Source organism: Mirounga angustirostris, unplaced genomic scaffold, assembly GCF_029215605.1.
Source record: "Mirounga angustirostris isolate CCGP_5_RB_7025 unplaced genomic scaffold, mMirAng1.0.hap1 SCAF_14, whole genome shotgun sequence".
NCBI classification, from domain to species: domain Eukaryota; kingdom Metazoa; phylum Chordata; class Mammalia; order Carnivora; family Phocidae; genus Mirounga; species Mirounga angustirostris.
This window is the reverse complement of record NW_026991722.1, coordinates 57,888,532-57,904,763: the sequence shown is the minus strand read 5'-3', so window position 1 is coordinate 57,904,763 and position 16,232 is coordinate 57,888,532. Positions and strand designations below refer to the sequence as shown.

General features: G+C 46.6%; 1 protein-coding gene across 8 annotated transcripts in view; it reads right to left on the bottom strand.

The window, feature by feature from the left end:
* The window catches only part of MTCL1 (microtubule crosslinking factor 1), a 121,316-nt gene that overhangs the window by 5,045 nt on the left and 100,039 nt on the right, over window positions 1–16,232 (bottom strand). For 6 of the 8 annotated variants that reach the window (XM_064577906.1, XM_064577909.1, XM_064577910.1 and 3 more), the window contains 4 exons: window positions 13,981–14,235; window positions 8,599–8,895; window positions 7,225–7,256; window positions 1,636–3,175 (listed from right to left, as the gene is read on the bottom strand). In XM_064577906.1, coding sequence (XP_064433976.1) covers window positions 1,636–3,175; window positions 7,225–7,256; window positions 8,599–8,895; window positions 13,981–14,235 — 2,124 coding nt within the window. Of the gene's footprint in view, window positions 1–452; window positions 781–1,635; window positions 3,176–7,224; window positions 7,257–8,598; window positions 8,896–13,980; window positions 14,236–16,232 lie in introns of all 8 variants that reach the window. The other 2 variants (XM_064577911.1, XM_064577912.1) reach the window with 2 other exon arrangements.

Here is a 16,232-nt window from a genome sequence, read left to right as displayed (position 1 = left end):
GTTTCTAACATTAATGGACACTGCAGACACAGCCAGTTAATGCTTTGGGACAGAGCCCTCATTTCCCCGGATTCCTCCAGAGCCTGAAGAAGGTGGGGCATTCACACAAATAAGCCCTCTGCAGTAGTGAGTCACCTACCTCAGGCCCCTGGAAGGATAGGGGTAACAGAAGCCCGCAGAAGACACCATTTGTCACCCGAGAACTCTCAACCTTGGTATTTGTTCTTCTCAGAGCATGTAAACAACTGTATAACAAAGACTCGTATGTTCAGAACATGGCCAATATACTATTAATATTAGGTTGAATGAAATGGCAATTGCCATTTCTGTAGGTCACTGGCAATCTCACGTGGTTTAAACTCTATATTTTGAGCTGACTACCACTTGGTGGGTTAGCCTGGAAGCCACTGACCACCCCCCCACCCCTCCACCAGGGAAATGTGGAAACACACCTGCCTCGTCTCCGCACCTGTGAAGCCAGGGCTGCCTGGGCCATGGCGGAGAGCAGGGCTGCAGCCCAAGGAGTGTGTGTCTCTCCTCTCCGACCCTTGCCATCTGCAGGAGCCGCCTGGAGAATGGTTAGGGGTGTCTGGATTCCACGGGTGTGGAGTCTGTCCATCTGGGCTAGTGGTGAGTCGGCCTCACCCTCCAGTCTGCACGCGGGATCCCGGGCCGAACAGTGTCTGACGGAGACGGGACCGTGCGCGGTCTCACCGCATCAGGCCCGCAGCCCCACGCCTTCGGTCCCAGCTTTACCGTCAGGCTTTGTTTCGCTCATTCCTGAAGTGGAAACGCGGATTGTTTTTAAAGTGGTGTGGTATGGACATACTGCGTGTGGAAACGTGTGAGAACAAAATTCATCACTGACTGACCGGTGAATAATGCTAAGGGGGATGTAGTAATAATCGCATAGTAATAATAGGTACCGGGATGTGTGGTCCTATATAGTGTGATGATGAGAGATGTAAGGGGGACAATAGTAATGATCACATCGTATGAAGGCAGGATTTTGATCTTATCCATCTGTCTCACCTGGTTTTATGGCCAGGGAGATTCATGGTCGCAGGGGGCATGGGATTTGTGAGACAGAGGAATGCTATTCTGTACTGAAGTCAGCATTGGAATCCAGACCTTCTCGTACATTCCTGATGAAGGATGTTCTAGTATCCACACTATCACACCCTCTCCGGCAACCTCTTGTGTTGCCCTGGATAAAGATCTGGAGCACGCAGGCCTGATGGGACTCTCACGCACTTCACACATACACTTTTCTAGGACACAAATTCACACAGAAAGAGGGCAAATTATAACCCCAAGTGAAAGGCCCAGATAGACAGATGAGCATCAATCACCTACACCAGACCAGAGAACCTGAATCAAACCTCGAGCTACATCTTCAAGAAGAGATCACTGAGGACAATAATATGAACTTTTCTTTAGGAGTAGCTCAGGGCTTGTGTTTCTGCCTATCCCATTCTCCCATAAACCCTGTATCTTCCCAGCTCACAAGAACCTATTATGGATAAGGATTCTTGAAATCAGATGACCTAGCAAAACCCCAGGTTTACACATGTTTTCCTGGCATTTAAACAGAAGAGCTGGTGGGGTGAGAGTTGGAATACTCAGCCTTATTACCTCAATGGACCCTGGTTCAGCTTTGACTGTTTCTCCCATGTGGCTGTCACTGTTAAGACTTGGGGGCCCGTGGGGGGCCTGCCTCCTCTCCTCCTTTAAGGCATGCTCCAACAGCTTCTTGTTGAGGATCCGGGCTACATTCTCGGTGAGCGTGTAACCAGGGGGAGCAGATAAGTCCTGCCTCAAGGGCGTGCCCTCTCCCCCTTCCTCCCTCCACGTCTCTGAGCCAGCCCCAATGGGGCTGGGGGACCGTCCCCGGGAATTGGGGCTGGTTTCCTGGCCTGGGCCCAGATCCGGCCGAGGTTCTGCTGAGCGAGACCGACTCCCCGCCCGCGTTCCCTTCTGGAAGGGGTCCTGTACCACGGGGCTGTGGTCGATGATGTTGAAGAGGCTGGAGAGGCCATCGTTGATGGCGGTGTGCACAGGGCTCTCTCGTGTGGTGGTGGAGCGGGCCCAGGCCGACTCGCTGCACCCCTTTGGAGCCAGCCCCAGGGAGGTCCTGCTATTTGGCTGCTCGGCTTTGGGGAGGGGCTTCCTCTGCAGCTTGGGAGACCCGTACTTGGGGGAGCAACATGTGCGTTCAAACTTGGCCTGCACCTTCTCAATGGCGGGGGCCACCTGCCTGCTCCTAAGGCCGCGGGAAGGAGATGACGCGGGCGTGGCACCACCCCCTGCCTTTGGCGTGAGACACTTGTGGGGGCTGCTGGTGATGGCGCTGCCACGCAGGGCTTCGGTCTGCAGGCCAATGTTGATGGTCTGAACGGTCTGTGTCCCCGTTGTCCGGGACCCATTGGTCTGGCAGGCCATGTCCTTGAGTGGAGGCTTGGGGGGACCAGAGCATATGGCGTTCCTGACGGAGAAGGCCGCCTCCTTCATGTCATCACTCATGTTCTTGGCCATCTGCAGGCTGTGTAGTGGGGAGACAAACCCCAGGGGAGTGCAGAGGGCACTTTCGAGGGGGTGCAGCCCTCCCTCCACATAGTCTCGGGGGTATCTGGAGGGGGCACAAGGCCACCTGCTAAGCACATGTTCTGAGGGACCCCCCTTTGTGTCTTCAGCGCCCACCCTGGCTCTGCTTGTGGGAAACCGGCACTCAGGCTCTGACCGGCCCTTGCCCTCACCCCCTGCCGCCATGATGCTGTCCAGCCTGCGGACGGCGGGCGGGCTGTGCAGCACCCGCAGCCCAGCCTGCTCGGTGCACACGTGGCTCCGTAGGGGCTGCTTCTGGCAGTGCTCTGGGCTGGTCACGGTGTCCGTGGTCATGGTGACACTCGTGGTGAGGTACCAGGAAGAGCTGGGGAAAGGCTCGGCACTGGCCTCATTCCCTGCCCGCCCTCCCTCGGTCCTGTCTGCCCAGGGCTCTGGGGCCCTCTCGTCCCAGCTCTTGCTGTTGAACTCCTCGATGTACTTCAGGTCGTCCGGAGACAGGGGCGGGGTGATGTCCTCCTTGTTGCTGGCAGCCGGCAGGCCCTTCTCCGGCAGGAAGGGAGAGACGTCCATCAGACGCTGGAACTCAGACATGGAGGACACAGACACAGCCCTGGGAAAAGTGGGAGAGAAGACGATGTCAGCTGCCTGCCAGCCAGGAAGCGTGCTCACCTGCCACCTCTGACCTGGGGCAGGCACGCGTGTCCTGCCCACATGAGAGGTGACTTCCAAACCCACCAGTAGAGAATTTCTTAACCTAGTGGTTCCCAAATGTCACTGCACACTGGAATCACCTGGGGCTTAAAAAATGAAATAAAATGAAATAATAAAATAAAATGTAAAATAAAATATAAACCCACTTTGGAATGCTTTCATTTTGGCCTGTGGATGCTCCATAGCAAGGACACCTGGCTGATGAGTGCCTCCGATTCCTAACCTACTAGGGGTTTCCTGAGTCCCAGGCACTGCAGTAGGTGCTCGCATTACTGACAGAACACAGCCCCGGCCTGATCCCAAGCCAGCAAATGGTATACGCGGAGGGGGTTGGATACCACCACATCACAGCTATCACCTGATGACCGTTCTCCCGCCAGCCTCATCCTCTAATTCCAGTGAAGTACAGTTGACCCTTGAATGACAACAGGAGTTAGGGGGTCCAATCCCCGTGCAGTCGAAAACCCACGTACAATTTTTGACTCCCCCAAAACTTAACTACTAATAACTTACTGTTGAACGGAAGCCCTATCAATAAGATAAACAGTCTATTAACACATACTTTGTGTATGTATTAAACACTGTATTCTTGTAATAAAATAAGCTAAAGAAAGAAAATATTAAGAAAACCATAAGGAAGAGAAAATACATTTACAGCACTATCCTGTATTTACTGGAAAAAGTCCACATCTAAGTGGACCCATGTAGTTCAATCCATGTTGTTCAGGGGTCAACTGTACTGACTGCCATCTCCAGAGGCCAAATGGAAGATGTGGAGCAAAGAAGGGAGGTGGAAGGTGTGACAGGTGGGCATGTAATTTCCAAAAACGACTTCAAACGGAAACTCCATCCGGCTCTGTCGAAATCCACCACCAGGGCTCGGTTCTTCCCTCCCCCTGCTCCCTCCTGTACAGCCCAGCCTGTCTTGTGTTCTTGCTCTCCCTGTATTCCTGGACAAGAAGAAGATGCCTGCAGACACACAAACACATGGGAGGGTGAAGATGCGTGAGCTAAAGGAACAGCCAGGTTTGGGTAAGTGCTGCCTGATGGATGTGGATTTGGATGTAGATTCCTCCCTATATATGTGCTTTCATTCAATATATTTCTATTTGGTATGAATTTCCTGACTGCCTCCTATAGGCCAGGGCAGGCACCGTATGGGGTGTTGGGGATTCCAAAATGCTAAGAGAGGAGGTTGCTGGAGCGCTCAGGCAGCTTGTCAACCCACCCAGGGCAAAGCAGGGGCGGCCAGGAAGGAGGCTCAGGCCTGGACCCTCTGGCCAGAAATCCCTCCTGCTGGGGCAGGGGTGGTGCATACGCAGATTCACTGTCTCTGCAACTGGACCACTTTCTCATAGAACATATTCATATCTGCACACCCCAAACAGAAGTTTAAATACCTAGGGCTTCAGACCAGCACAGGTGCTGCCAAACGGGTCCCAGATGGAGAGTACACGGGCCACATTTCACTGCAGAAACCATTAATGATGGTGAGACCAGAATTGGGGTCTGTGTGCCGCATGGATTGGCCCACAGAACAGGCAAAGCCCTGGGTGCCTGCCCTCACCCTGGAGACACATGCCATTGTGGTCGCCACCCTGGTAAAAGAGAGCAGGCTACAAATGATACCAGTAGGGCTTCTATCTTGTTATTTCTCACTAGGGGCAAAAGTTAGTGGTATTTTTTTGTTAGAAATAATCTACAAACCCTCCCATGGCCCAGTGAATAATAGAAAGCTGGCTACAACTAGCCCTGAAAATAAAAAGAAATAGAAGGGATGGGTCAATTTCCGGTAAGTGTGATTTTTCTCTTCTAGCCTCTGGCCAAGTCAAGGAGTTGCTGAATTAAGAATGAGCTTCAGGTGCCTGGGTGGCTCAGTCAGTTAACCGTCTGCCTTCGGCTCAGGTCATGATCTCAGGGTCCTGGGATCGAGCCCCGCGTCGGGCTCCCTGCTCAGCGGGGAGCCTGCTTCTCCCTCTCCCTCTGCCCCTGCCCCCACTTGTGAGTGCATGCATGCTCTCTCTCTCAAATAAATAAAATCTTAAAGGAAAAATGAGCTTCAGAACGCTGTTCTCTGGGGGCTGGAAGTGCTCTGTAGGTACTGAAACCCCAATCCTTTCTGCGTTTCTTGGACACAGCTCGTCTAAGCCCCGTTTCTGCCCACTGAGGAACTACCCTCAGAGGTAAGCCAGTGCACCTGCGTGGGGCCTTTCTGCCTCCAGCCCTTGGATGGATTTCGTGGAATAGAGGTGATGTGGGCAGAGAAAGGGAACACATCAGCCTTAGCAATGGCCAAAGCAAGACAGATACGAAACCAGGACACATTGGAAACGTGCCAGCACGTGAGGGTGCACAGAAGAAAGTCCAGAGGGAAGACAGGAAACTGCTAGAAGCAAGAGGGAGAAGGGGATGGTGGGGACAACACATGTTCTTACCTTGGACATTTTGATAGGTAAGGTTTTTTTAAAAGAGGTTATTCATTTATTTGAGAGAGCTAGAGAGAAAGAACACATGTGGGCAGAGCGGCAGAGGGAGAGGGAGAAGCAGGCTTCATGTGGAGCAGGGAGCCCGACGCAGGGCTCCATCCCAGGACCCTGGGATCATGACCTGAGCCAAAGGCAGACGCTTAATGACTGAGCCAACCAGGTGCCCCGATATATAAGTTAATTTAAGATGAACTTTTCTAAGTATGACTTTTGAAATTAGTAGCAGCAATTAATATAAAAAATAGGGGGCACCTGGCTGGCTCCATCGGTGGAGTGTATGACTCTTGATCTCGGGGTGGGGAGTTCAAGTCCCATGTTGGGTATAGCGATTACTACAAAAAATAAATACACTTTAAAAAAAGATAAAAAAAATAAGAGCTACTATGCAGGGAAGAGCTCTGTGAAGATAGCTAAACTTTGCTGACTGTTTACTCTGTGTCAGGCATTGCTTTGTTTCATGTGTAGAAACACATTTAAGCTGTAAAGAAATTGAAAAGCCTTCTGTTTACAGATGAGGAAACTGAGGCACAGGGTGTCACCTAACTCACCCCAGGGCACATGGCTGGCAAGAGGCAGATGTGCATTTGAAACCAGGCTCTAGTTCTCGAATGCGGCGCTGGACTGTCCGAGAATGACCAGACAAGACAGAGTCTGAAGGACAGAAATGCACCACAGGCATTTTGGGTGGTTTTGGATGAACCAAATACAGGGCAAAATGGGAAGAAGACAGTAATTTATGGACTTGAAGTTCATAGGGAAACCAGGGATGAGGAGATCTGGAAACAGCAGACTGCCCTGAGGAGAAGTTTCCTGTGGTGGAAATAGCATGTGTTCATCTATAAAGAAAAAGCATTTGTGGGGGGATTGGGGGGTGGGGGGGCTGTGTACAGGAAATCTTTCCACTCAGTTGTCTATTTTTAGTGTTTAAACAAATTTGCTTAGATATGTCTTTTCAGATATATCCTATCATACAAATGACCTAAAATAGATGATAACTAACATCACCAACATCACTTACTTTGTATTTACTTCAAGGTTTACTGCCGGGAAATATTTTAGTAAATCCTCCGGGCAGAGCTTTAAATGCACAGTATATAAAATGTCTCACAGCACATCAAGAGGGAGTCTTTCCAGACTAAATGAGAAGCAGGAGGTTTCTGTGGACTTTCCAGAAACCACTGGACATAACATTCCTTTATATACACAATACACAACTGTAACTGTTCTCATCATGACACTAACACCCACATGAGTACAGTGTGTCTCTGGCCTTTCTATTGCTAATAATAGAAAATGCCATATTTATGAAATCAATAATAATAAAGCAACTACTTATTCAGAAGTCTTACTTTAAGTCATTCTCAAGACAGTGTTACCACAGACTGCGGCAACAAGATGGAATTTTAAGACCAAGAGGTTTTAATTTCAGTAGCCGACTATTGTTTTCATCAGTCTTACTTACCTTTGAAGGTTTCCCTTGTGATTTTCTTCTTCCTATAAAGAAGAAATAAGATCGTCTGAATCAGTTAATATTGGCTGCCAGGCACTTTCAACGTGCTAAATGACTTGTTTTGCTCTTCGGCCATAGGAAAATACCATTTAAAATGTACACCAAGACCAAGTTTTGGTTGGGAATGTTCCTGTCCCTCAGCCCTTTGAAATATAATAATAAAACCAGAACCCACACATCTGAATGTGTGTGTATGTGTGTGCACATGAGTGAGAGAGAGAGACAGAGAAAGAGAGGAGGAGGAGGAGGTGGGGAAAGGGAAGATGGGGCCCCCAAGAGAGGAAGTTGGGCAGCTATGTCCCTTGGTCTAAGTCTCACTGTAGAAGGTGATGCAACAGCCTTAGGCTTGAGCACTTTCTCAGTGGTGAGCTCTGCCATGTGGAATCAGAGGTGGACTGACCACAACTTCTGCTCTGCGCAGCTCAGTACGGCCCCGTCACGGTGGACCCGGGCCAGGATGGGCTCCTTCCTCTCTGCTATGCAACTGCACCATGGGAGTTGCCAAAGGGTCAAACAGGGCACCATCCTGGTGATGTCATGCCACCTGGCTACATACTGGTGAGAAGGGACTTGACCTCAGAGACACCTCACTGAAATCTAGCTGCCCCACATTTCAACACTACTTGACACGAACTCTTCAAAGTCTGTCTTTGGACAGGTTAAGTGACAGGTTCAGCAACTGTCAAACTGACTCACAGGTAATGATTCCTAAAATCCAACCAGGTTTTAAAACCCAGTTGTTGAAAGGGCATAATCAGAAAAACCTGACATTGTGCCGTGGAAATCTCAGCCCAGAGTTTAGCTCACCGCTTTGCTGATCTAATTTACGCACAGCTTCAAAGTGTTGGATTTTTCCCCCTTTGCACAGAATAAGAATTTATAGCATGTCATTGTTTAGTGACACTTATTATTTCCCAGGGTGAGGTACTTGCTTTAGAACAGATTTTTTTTGTTACCAGTAAGTTGTTTAGAATCAGAAGGCTGCTGTGATTTAAAGAGAGGTTGCAGACCTATACGTCCCAGAATGAATTCTCTCCTCCTGTGGGTTCCACTGGACCCGCTCATGGGTGAGACCTTTTGTTTACACAGGACACAGTCCTACATCTCCAAACCTGAGACATGTTGGCCAAGTGAAATTGAATGCAGCGCATGCTAGGAGTTTGGGGTCGGGACCACCAAGCAAAGCTCTTGGCACTGTGAAGGTTTCATGCTTACTCAACCCAGAGGCTGTGATTTGCAAAGCCCGAGCCTGCTGGCCAGGTGGCCAGGTTCCTGACAACCCCTTGGTCCTGCAGCAGTTAACTGGACCCCAAATCCCAGGCTGACCTGGGGGAGGCAGTTCCTGAACTCCCGCTGGGGCCCTCGGGCCGGAGGCTCCTCTGGCTCATCATCTAGAGACAAGGCGTCCAAGTAGAGGTTTTCCCGTGCTGAACATCTGTCCGATTCCTTCAGCTTAGACAGTGGCCGGTCATCAAACGGGGTGGAGTCAGTGTCTGCGCAGGGCCACATCTCCAAGGGACGGGGCATTCGGGGACTTCCTGGGTGGGCAAAGGGGCGGATGTTGCCTTCCTTTTGATCACAGAGGAAACTGCCACTTCTCCGGGGACTGTTTTCTTTCTGCAACTTGAGGGTTTTTAAAAAATGAAAACAATTAGTCTCACTCTTCTGTCAGTTGCTCTCCCTAAGACTGCTGCTTCTCCACAATTTGGAACTACATTTGGGTCCATAGGAAAGACTGGGAGAAGTAAATGTTCTTCAAGTTCTGACCTTAATTTCAAAAGTAACACATTACAGATGTTTTTATTAAAAAAAAAAAAATCACAATTTTATCCAGACTGGAAAATGTGCATTAACGACACACATGAGCCAACTCCTTCTGATGAGAATATATATATATATTACTGTATATAACTTGGAGTACTGTTCATGGGAAATTATACATTTATTTTTTAAAAACTGAACATTGTTAAATGACGTATTTAGAACTATTTTTTATACCTTCAGAACTTAAGGCACACTCACTGGAAAACCATCAGTGATAGCAAACTTCTGAGGGCGAATTTGATTTTCCTGACTAGCAGAGTTTCCTCATTCTAACACTATTATACCCAAATCATTTGGTACAGGTCCCGTCTATTAACCCAAGTGATCGAATTGGGTTGTAACCACTGAATGTCAAAAACAACTTCTAACTTTGCTTGAGAGGATTACAACTTAGCTATCAAGTTAATGAAAGATCTGGACTGATTGAAAAAGGAAAAGCCACATACTTTAGAGCCATACCTTTTTTGCCTGACTTAGGAAATGCAGGAAGCAATAGTGGGGAACACGCAGGTGCCCCTAGAGTGAGGAAGGTCTGAGTTGGGCCCACTGTCCTATAGCTTGCTGGTTTGCTGGCAGGAGTGAAGTCCCCAGCGATCCCCAGCTCAGGGTCCTGATCTGTGATGTGGGGACCGCACAGCTGCCCGCTGTGGAGGGGAGGAGCGCAGGGGCTACCAGCAAGGTGAGCCCAGCAGGGCTCACTGTTCATCAGTGAGACCAGCACTGACCTCCCTGGGGTCTGGGTGCACTGATACATGCCTTGCTGATTTATGGCACTAGAACGAACCATGTGGAGCCACTTAGGAAGGGAGCCAATGTGAAATCACAGGGACAGGCAGGGAAATGGCGTGTAGGGTGGATGCTCACTCCCTGGAGAAGCTGTAATGGACCACTTCCCCCTGGACTCTCCAGAGCTTTCCTCACTGCCTTCTTTTCGAAACATGCACAGAAAGCACAGCGGAGGGCTGAGGAGAGTTCCACCTACATATCTCCACTGGGGTCTTTACTGGATGACATGCTCACACACTCAACCACCATGGCGGCTGCCTTCTTGGCTAAGAAAGTTATCTGAAGGGTGAAAGTAACATCTGGATTTGTCAAAGAAGAAAGGTGTTCAGTCCTCAAGTGCTGAGATGGCGCCAGGAAGTTCTACAACTCCCCTGGAAGCATTAATTTATTTTTAACCAAGCATCTTTCACAAACTACACCTCTGTGTCCCAGTTGAAGCCTTCGTCCAGGAGCTGGAGGTAAGTTTGTGGCCTGCGCATCATCAGGAACCAAGCCACGTAAAATAATGGAGATGAAGGACTTTTATTCATTTTTAGTCATTTCTGAGACAGTGGATTATCTTCATTTTCTGAGAAAGATGGAGATTCAAGCAGCCAGAGCTTAAATGTTAGAATCTGAGGCAGGGTCACAGTTGAATTAAGAACAAGCCAATCACTCCCGGTTTCAGCTCAGCCCCTCTGATCTCTACCTGCCCCTCTGCCCCAAGGCACAGTTCTTCTCAGTTCCCTTAAAGATGCTAAATGTTTTCTTTAACACACAAACAAAAAACAACAAAAAGGGAAAACTTTTTATTATGTTTATCTAATGCATGTCAGCACAATTTAGTTCTAACACATGATCATCTCTAAGCTATTTTGGGCAAGGAATTAAAATGCAAGAATCACACTTGGAGCTGTAAATGTGCACCGAGGGTGTGTGTGAAGAGGAGGAAAGAATGACTAAGTAGGAGGGCTCTGAACGAGCACATTCTAACTCAGCACAGTGGGTATTCAAAAATAAACACAGGCAGCCAAGAGCAATGCGCACTAAAGCTGGTCAGTGTTAGGTTTCCTAAAAATGAACTGGAATGGGTTTAGCTGGAGGTATCTGGTGCTAAGATGCCTCTGGGATGTTGTAATAGAATAATGGGTCCTTAAAAGGATAGGGTTTCTTAGGAGAGTCATTTCAAACCAGCCATCAGCACCCACTGTACTTTGAATCCTGCAGTAGAACAACTTTTAATGCACATGGAAAACTGAAAAGACTTCCATTTCAAATAATACAGGAAACAATAAACCCTCCACAGTGTCACCTTACCTGAACTGGTCAAAAGAAAAAAGGTCACTTTGTGATCGGGTTTTAAAAGAATGGCCTTTCAGGTTGTAGAGGCAGCTGATTTAAGGAAATTACTGGAAGGAGACTGGAATGACACATGGTCTTTCCTTTAGGTCTTCAGTACAGTGGCGAGTCCTGTATCATCTGCATGCTAACTGGGAACTTAATTCTACGGAGAAATGTAGTGTGATTCCATAAAAGTTAACTATCACCCAATCAAATCTGGACTGGGACAAGGGATGCTGATAAGATAGATGACATGTGTTATGTGACCTTAACCACATTCCCACAGTCATCTGTCATATAAAATGCCTCATGTGGTGCAGAAATTATGTAGGAATTTAATGACACTGGACAAGGATGAAGCATGTGTTCTAAAAGTGGAAAATGGATTTAGTGTTACTTCCTTCACCAACTGTATTAGGTTATCAAAGTCAAGGTTACATGGCTCACCAAGTAGTTAAATATCAAGAGCATATATTATGAAGAATGTTCACCTGTATTCCTTGTTTTTCTATGGAATGTGGAGCTAAAAATTAAATGAACGATAAACGAAATCCACACACACACACACACACACACACACACACATACACACACTTTGGTTAATTTCCTCTTTTGCAGAGAATGACTATAACTGCTGCTAATTTTTGGGGTTGGGTACAAGATTTATAAAATCTTCTTTTAAAATGCTGACTATTTGGGGGAAAAGGCTGGGTTTATTTTTGAAAGCCACAACTGCATATCTGAAGCATCATTCACTGGCAGTAAATCTTCTCCTAAAAACAGCAGTGAGATCACTGTGCGAAGCCTGTGGGATCCACCGCACAGATTTCAGGAACAGATGAACGCCTGGAACCCACGTGTTTCGAATCCATTATGCTCAGAGATGTTAACCTTGAGGACTCAAGTTCTGAGGCCGTCAGCTCGGTAGAACTGCTCTAGTCCTGACTCGGAGGACTGACCTGAATCGGAAATTGGGTTCATTCAGCACATGCCCAATTTTACCCTTCAAAATACAGTCTTAAAATGGGGTGACTGCTCCTCCCCTGGTCATTAACTCCTCAGAAGTTGACTATCATCAGATGTCCTACTACTTTTTCCTTTACTAGGAATTCCTCATTCCCAAAAGTGAAACCCTAAAAGACTTGCTTAAATTATATCCAAGCTGTGACTTCCAGAAAGGAGCTATGACAAGACCAAAGAGCCCACAGCTAACAGGCAAAGGGGACCCAGAAGGGCTGTGGCAGGGATTGTGATGGCCTTGCTGTGCCACAGGAGAGACAGGGTGAGTGCTCTTGGATGGAAGGCCAAGAAGGAACCTCCCTGGTAATAAGGTGCCTGGAGTTTCTGAAACACTGGTTAACCGAAGCTGGATATGATAAATCTGTGACCACTTTGCGAGAATACGTGCTATTTTTGCCCCTGCAATTTACACCTAACCACTGATCTGTTCAGGAGAGCACAGGCACATAGGGGATCTAATATAGAAGATTCTTCTCAAATGATGCATTTCTAGGCCAAGCAGGAAGTGGCCACCTTTCTTTTGATTGACTTTGGGGAATTTTGAAATGAGCCACATCAAATACCAATATGGTGTGACTCAGTTGTGTGAGTGAGTAATCAAATCTAGGAAGAACTTCTGCACCATTCTATCTGAAGTGTGCCTTCTCAACTCAACAGTTTCTGAGCCAGGGGCTCCTGGCTTTTTTAAGTTCCTTTACCTTCTCTCCCTCCCCAACAGCATGCAGAAACTAACTTTGGCCATTGCACCAGTGTAACACAGGTATCACAACTGGGGATGATACAGCACATTTTTCAAAAGGCTCCCACATAAATGCAGGCAGTATGGGTATTTGTAGTAGAGTAATAAGGTTATTTTTCCTGAACTCATTTTCTTATTAATACACTACCTTGAGGCCTCATAAATTTTTAAGTGTGACAGGCTGAAATAAAAAAAATAAATAAAAAACATATATGCTATGTAAAAATCCAGCCAGAGAAGAATTCCAAAACTTTATCAGTTTAATGTGAAAATTTAATTTGTGCATCACTCAGGCATGACCACAACTACGCAAACTGTCTTAAGCTGACACAATGCAGAGAATGATTCTCTGGGAGGTAGAAAAACAACTCCCCTTCTCCCCCTGAATTCATCTGGGTGTTTGAATTGTTTGTTTAGCTAAAGAGGATGAGCTACCAGCTCCCTCCCCTGATATGGTCCTCCCTAATCACAGGTCAGCAATATCCACAGCAGGTACAAACAGCCTGATTTCCAACGTAACTGAGCAATCTCTTTACTAATGGGCAGCAATCCCACTCAAGCTGGAGCAGCCACTGTGACCACATCTTTAGGGACAAACTTAAAAGGTAGTTTGCTTTTTGGCAGGAATCACACCTTATAAGACCTGAAATAACCTCATGTTTCAAGTTTAGTCTTTAAATTCCTTCAGAATATTAGCGCCCCCCCCCCCCCCCCCCCCCCGCCCAGCCCTGACCACAGACATACCACACGTATATACACACACAAGAAGTTACCTACAGACTCTGCATTGAAAAGATCTGTGTAATGTAAGGGCTGAGTCTGGGTCTCCAATGCTAGAATTCTATGATTTTTTTCTTCTTCCTCTGGAAGCCCATGAAACATTAGCCTGATATATATATATATATATATTTTTTTTTTTTTTTTTTTTTTTTTTTTTTTCTCTAAGTGCTCTGATCTCCAGGTCAGTTTACTTGTCCATATTCTCTTCCCTGTTCGCTGGTGCTGGGGTGCTCCCTTACCTGCTCTATTCTGCACAACAGCTCCTTCTTCTGCTGTTCCCACTCCTGCCGGTCTCTGTCCAGCCGGTCAAGAATTTCCACCTTCTCCCGGTTCCAGTTCTTCTCGCTGTGATGGATCTGCCAGCGCAGGTCCATGACCAGGCTGTGACTGTCGGCGAGGAGCTTCTGGTGCGTCTCCCTCTCCTTCTTGAATGCTCCTTTGCTGTCAGTGGAAGCACCTGCTTCTCCCAAGTTCTTCTCAGTCTTCTCTTCCAGCTGGCAAGGAGGAAAGACGTAGACCTTAACCCCTGGCAAATCTTATATCAACAGGTGAAGAAAATCACAGCACACTTGCATACTATCCCTGGAAACTGTTTAAGCCAAGATTTGACCAATCCCATGGGAAAAAAAAAAAACAATTCTCATTTTTAAAGTCCTAATTATGAACATTTGACATAGAGAGTCACATAAAATGTAAAGCAGTGAGTCCACTTAGCTTCCTGTGGTCTGTTTCTCAGCTTCACTTCCTGACTCAGTTACCACCATATCTTGCCTCCCCTTCTATTGAGCTCCTTGAGGGCAGGTCCATGTCTGTCCCCAAATCCTCAGCCCCCACACAGAAACGAGGGATGGAGCATCAGTGGGACCTACCAGTCTACAATAAATATCCATTAAACATCCCTGAGATTAAATGCCAAAACAAACAAATGAGCAAAAAATTTTCCATATAGACATATCATAGTTAAACTGCTGAAAACCAAACAGGAAACCTTGGAGGCAGACAGACCCAGGACACATAGACATGAATGACAGCACACCTCTCCTCTGAAACTATGCAAGTCAGGGACGATGGAGTGGCATCCTTAAAGGGCTGAGGGAAGGAAAATGTCCACCTCGATAAGACTTCTATGTTTTCAAAAGTAAAGGGAAAAAAGGCTTTTTCAACAAATTAAAAAAAAAAAAATCTTTGCCAGCAGACCTGTACTTCAAGAAATGATGGAAGTTTTCAGGCAGAAGGATTAGGATACTAAGAGATACTGTGATCTACACAAAAAATGAATGCTGGAAATGACATAAGAAATACAAGTAAAAGCTCACTTTTCCCTATTTTTAATTGCTTTAAAGTATTATTGAGTGGCTGAAGCAAAACCAGTTGCAATGTATTGTGTGTTTATAGAAGTAAGCTGTGGCAACAAGAGCAGAGGATGGGAGGAGGGAGCTGGGAGCACACTGTTGCTGCAGAACATGATCGATTTTAGTGAAAGAGCAGTGAACATAAAGATGCATCTTTTTCCTATTCTAGTTCAGCAGACCTCTGGATTTTTACCTATGGACCATGTTACTCCATTCAATTCCAGTGACTTCTAATCCATTCTCTTCCTCAAAGCCAGAATAATCTTTTACAAATGTAAATCAAAATGCTTCACTTCCATGATAAAATCAGGATTAATGTTTCAATCTTCTGCACATTCTTCTTTTCCCTCATACCTGACCGGGTCCAACTCCTCAGATATACTTACTCTTTTTTTTCATGATGCTTTTTTTGTCTGAAACATCCTTTCTCTCCTTTTCCTTGTACCTATTCCTATTCATCTTCTGAGACTCATTCTAAGCAGGACTTTCACAAACAACCCCTCCCTGAACACTCAGGCTGAGGTGTATGGCCTGCACACCCCTATTTCCTGACAGCACTGTGTATATAGGCCTGGCGGGGCACTTATCACTCTATTATAAATTACAGCCCTTGTCTGGGTCTCCCAATGCACTGAGAGCCCCTACAAAAAATGTCCTCTCTGTTGCTGGATCCTTGGCATCTAGAACAAGGCCTGACTTGGGAGTTAATTGAAGGAATCACAGATTTGACCATAAACACAACATGGCCTCCACTGAGATAAAATACTTAACTTTTGGTAGAATTCACATGTCTTGCTTTTAAGTAGAAGAAGAGTAAAGATGCGAGTATTATAAATAAACTAGCTTTAGCCCACATTCATTGCTTCCTGGGCTGCAACTGTTTCAGAAACTTCTTAAAATGATTTGGGTGGAAGATGAATCTTTACCCATTACCACCTGGCTTCTAAGTCTGAAGTCTTAATTTTATTTCTTCGTGTCTAGTGATTCTCCCTGAGGCTTTCTGTGTAGCATGTGTGTGGGTGGCTACCAGGTTTCTCTAAAACAAAGATGAAATATTTTGAAATTGGCTCATATCAAAGATTAGGCCTCCTTTCTTCAGCTACACTTACATCTTTGAAAATATTTAGCTTTCTCCCCCA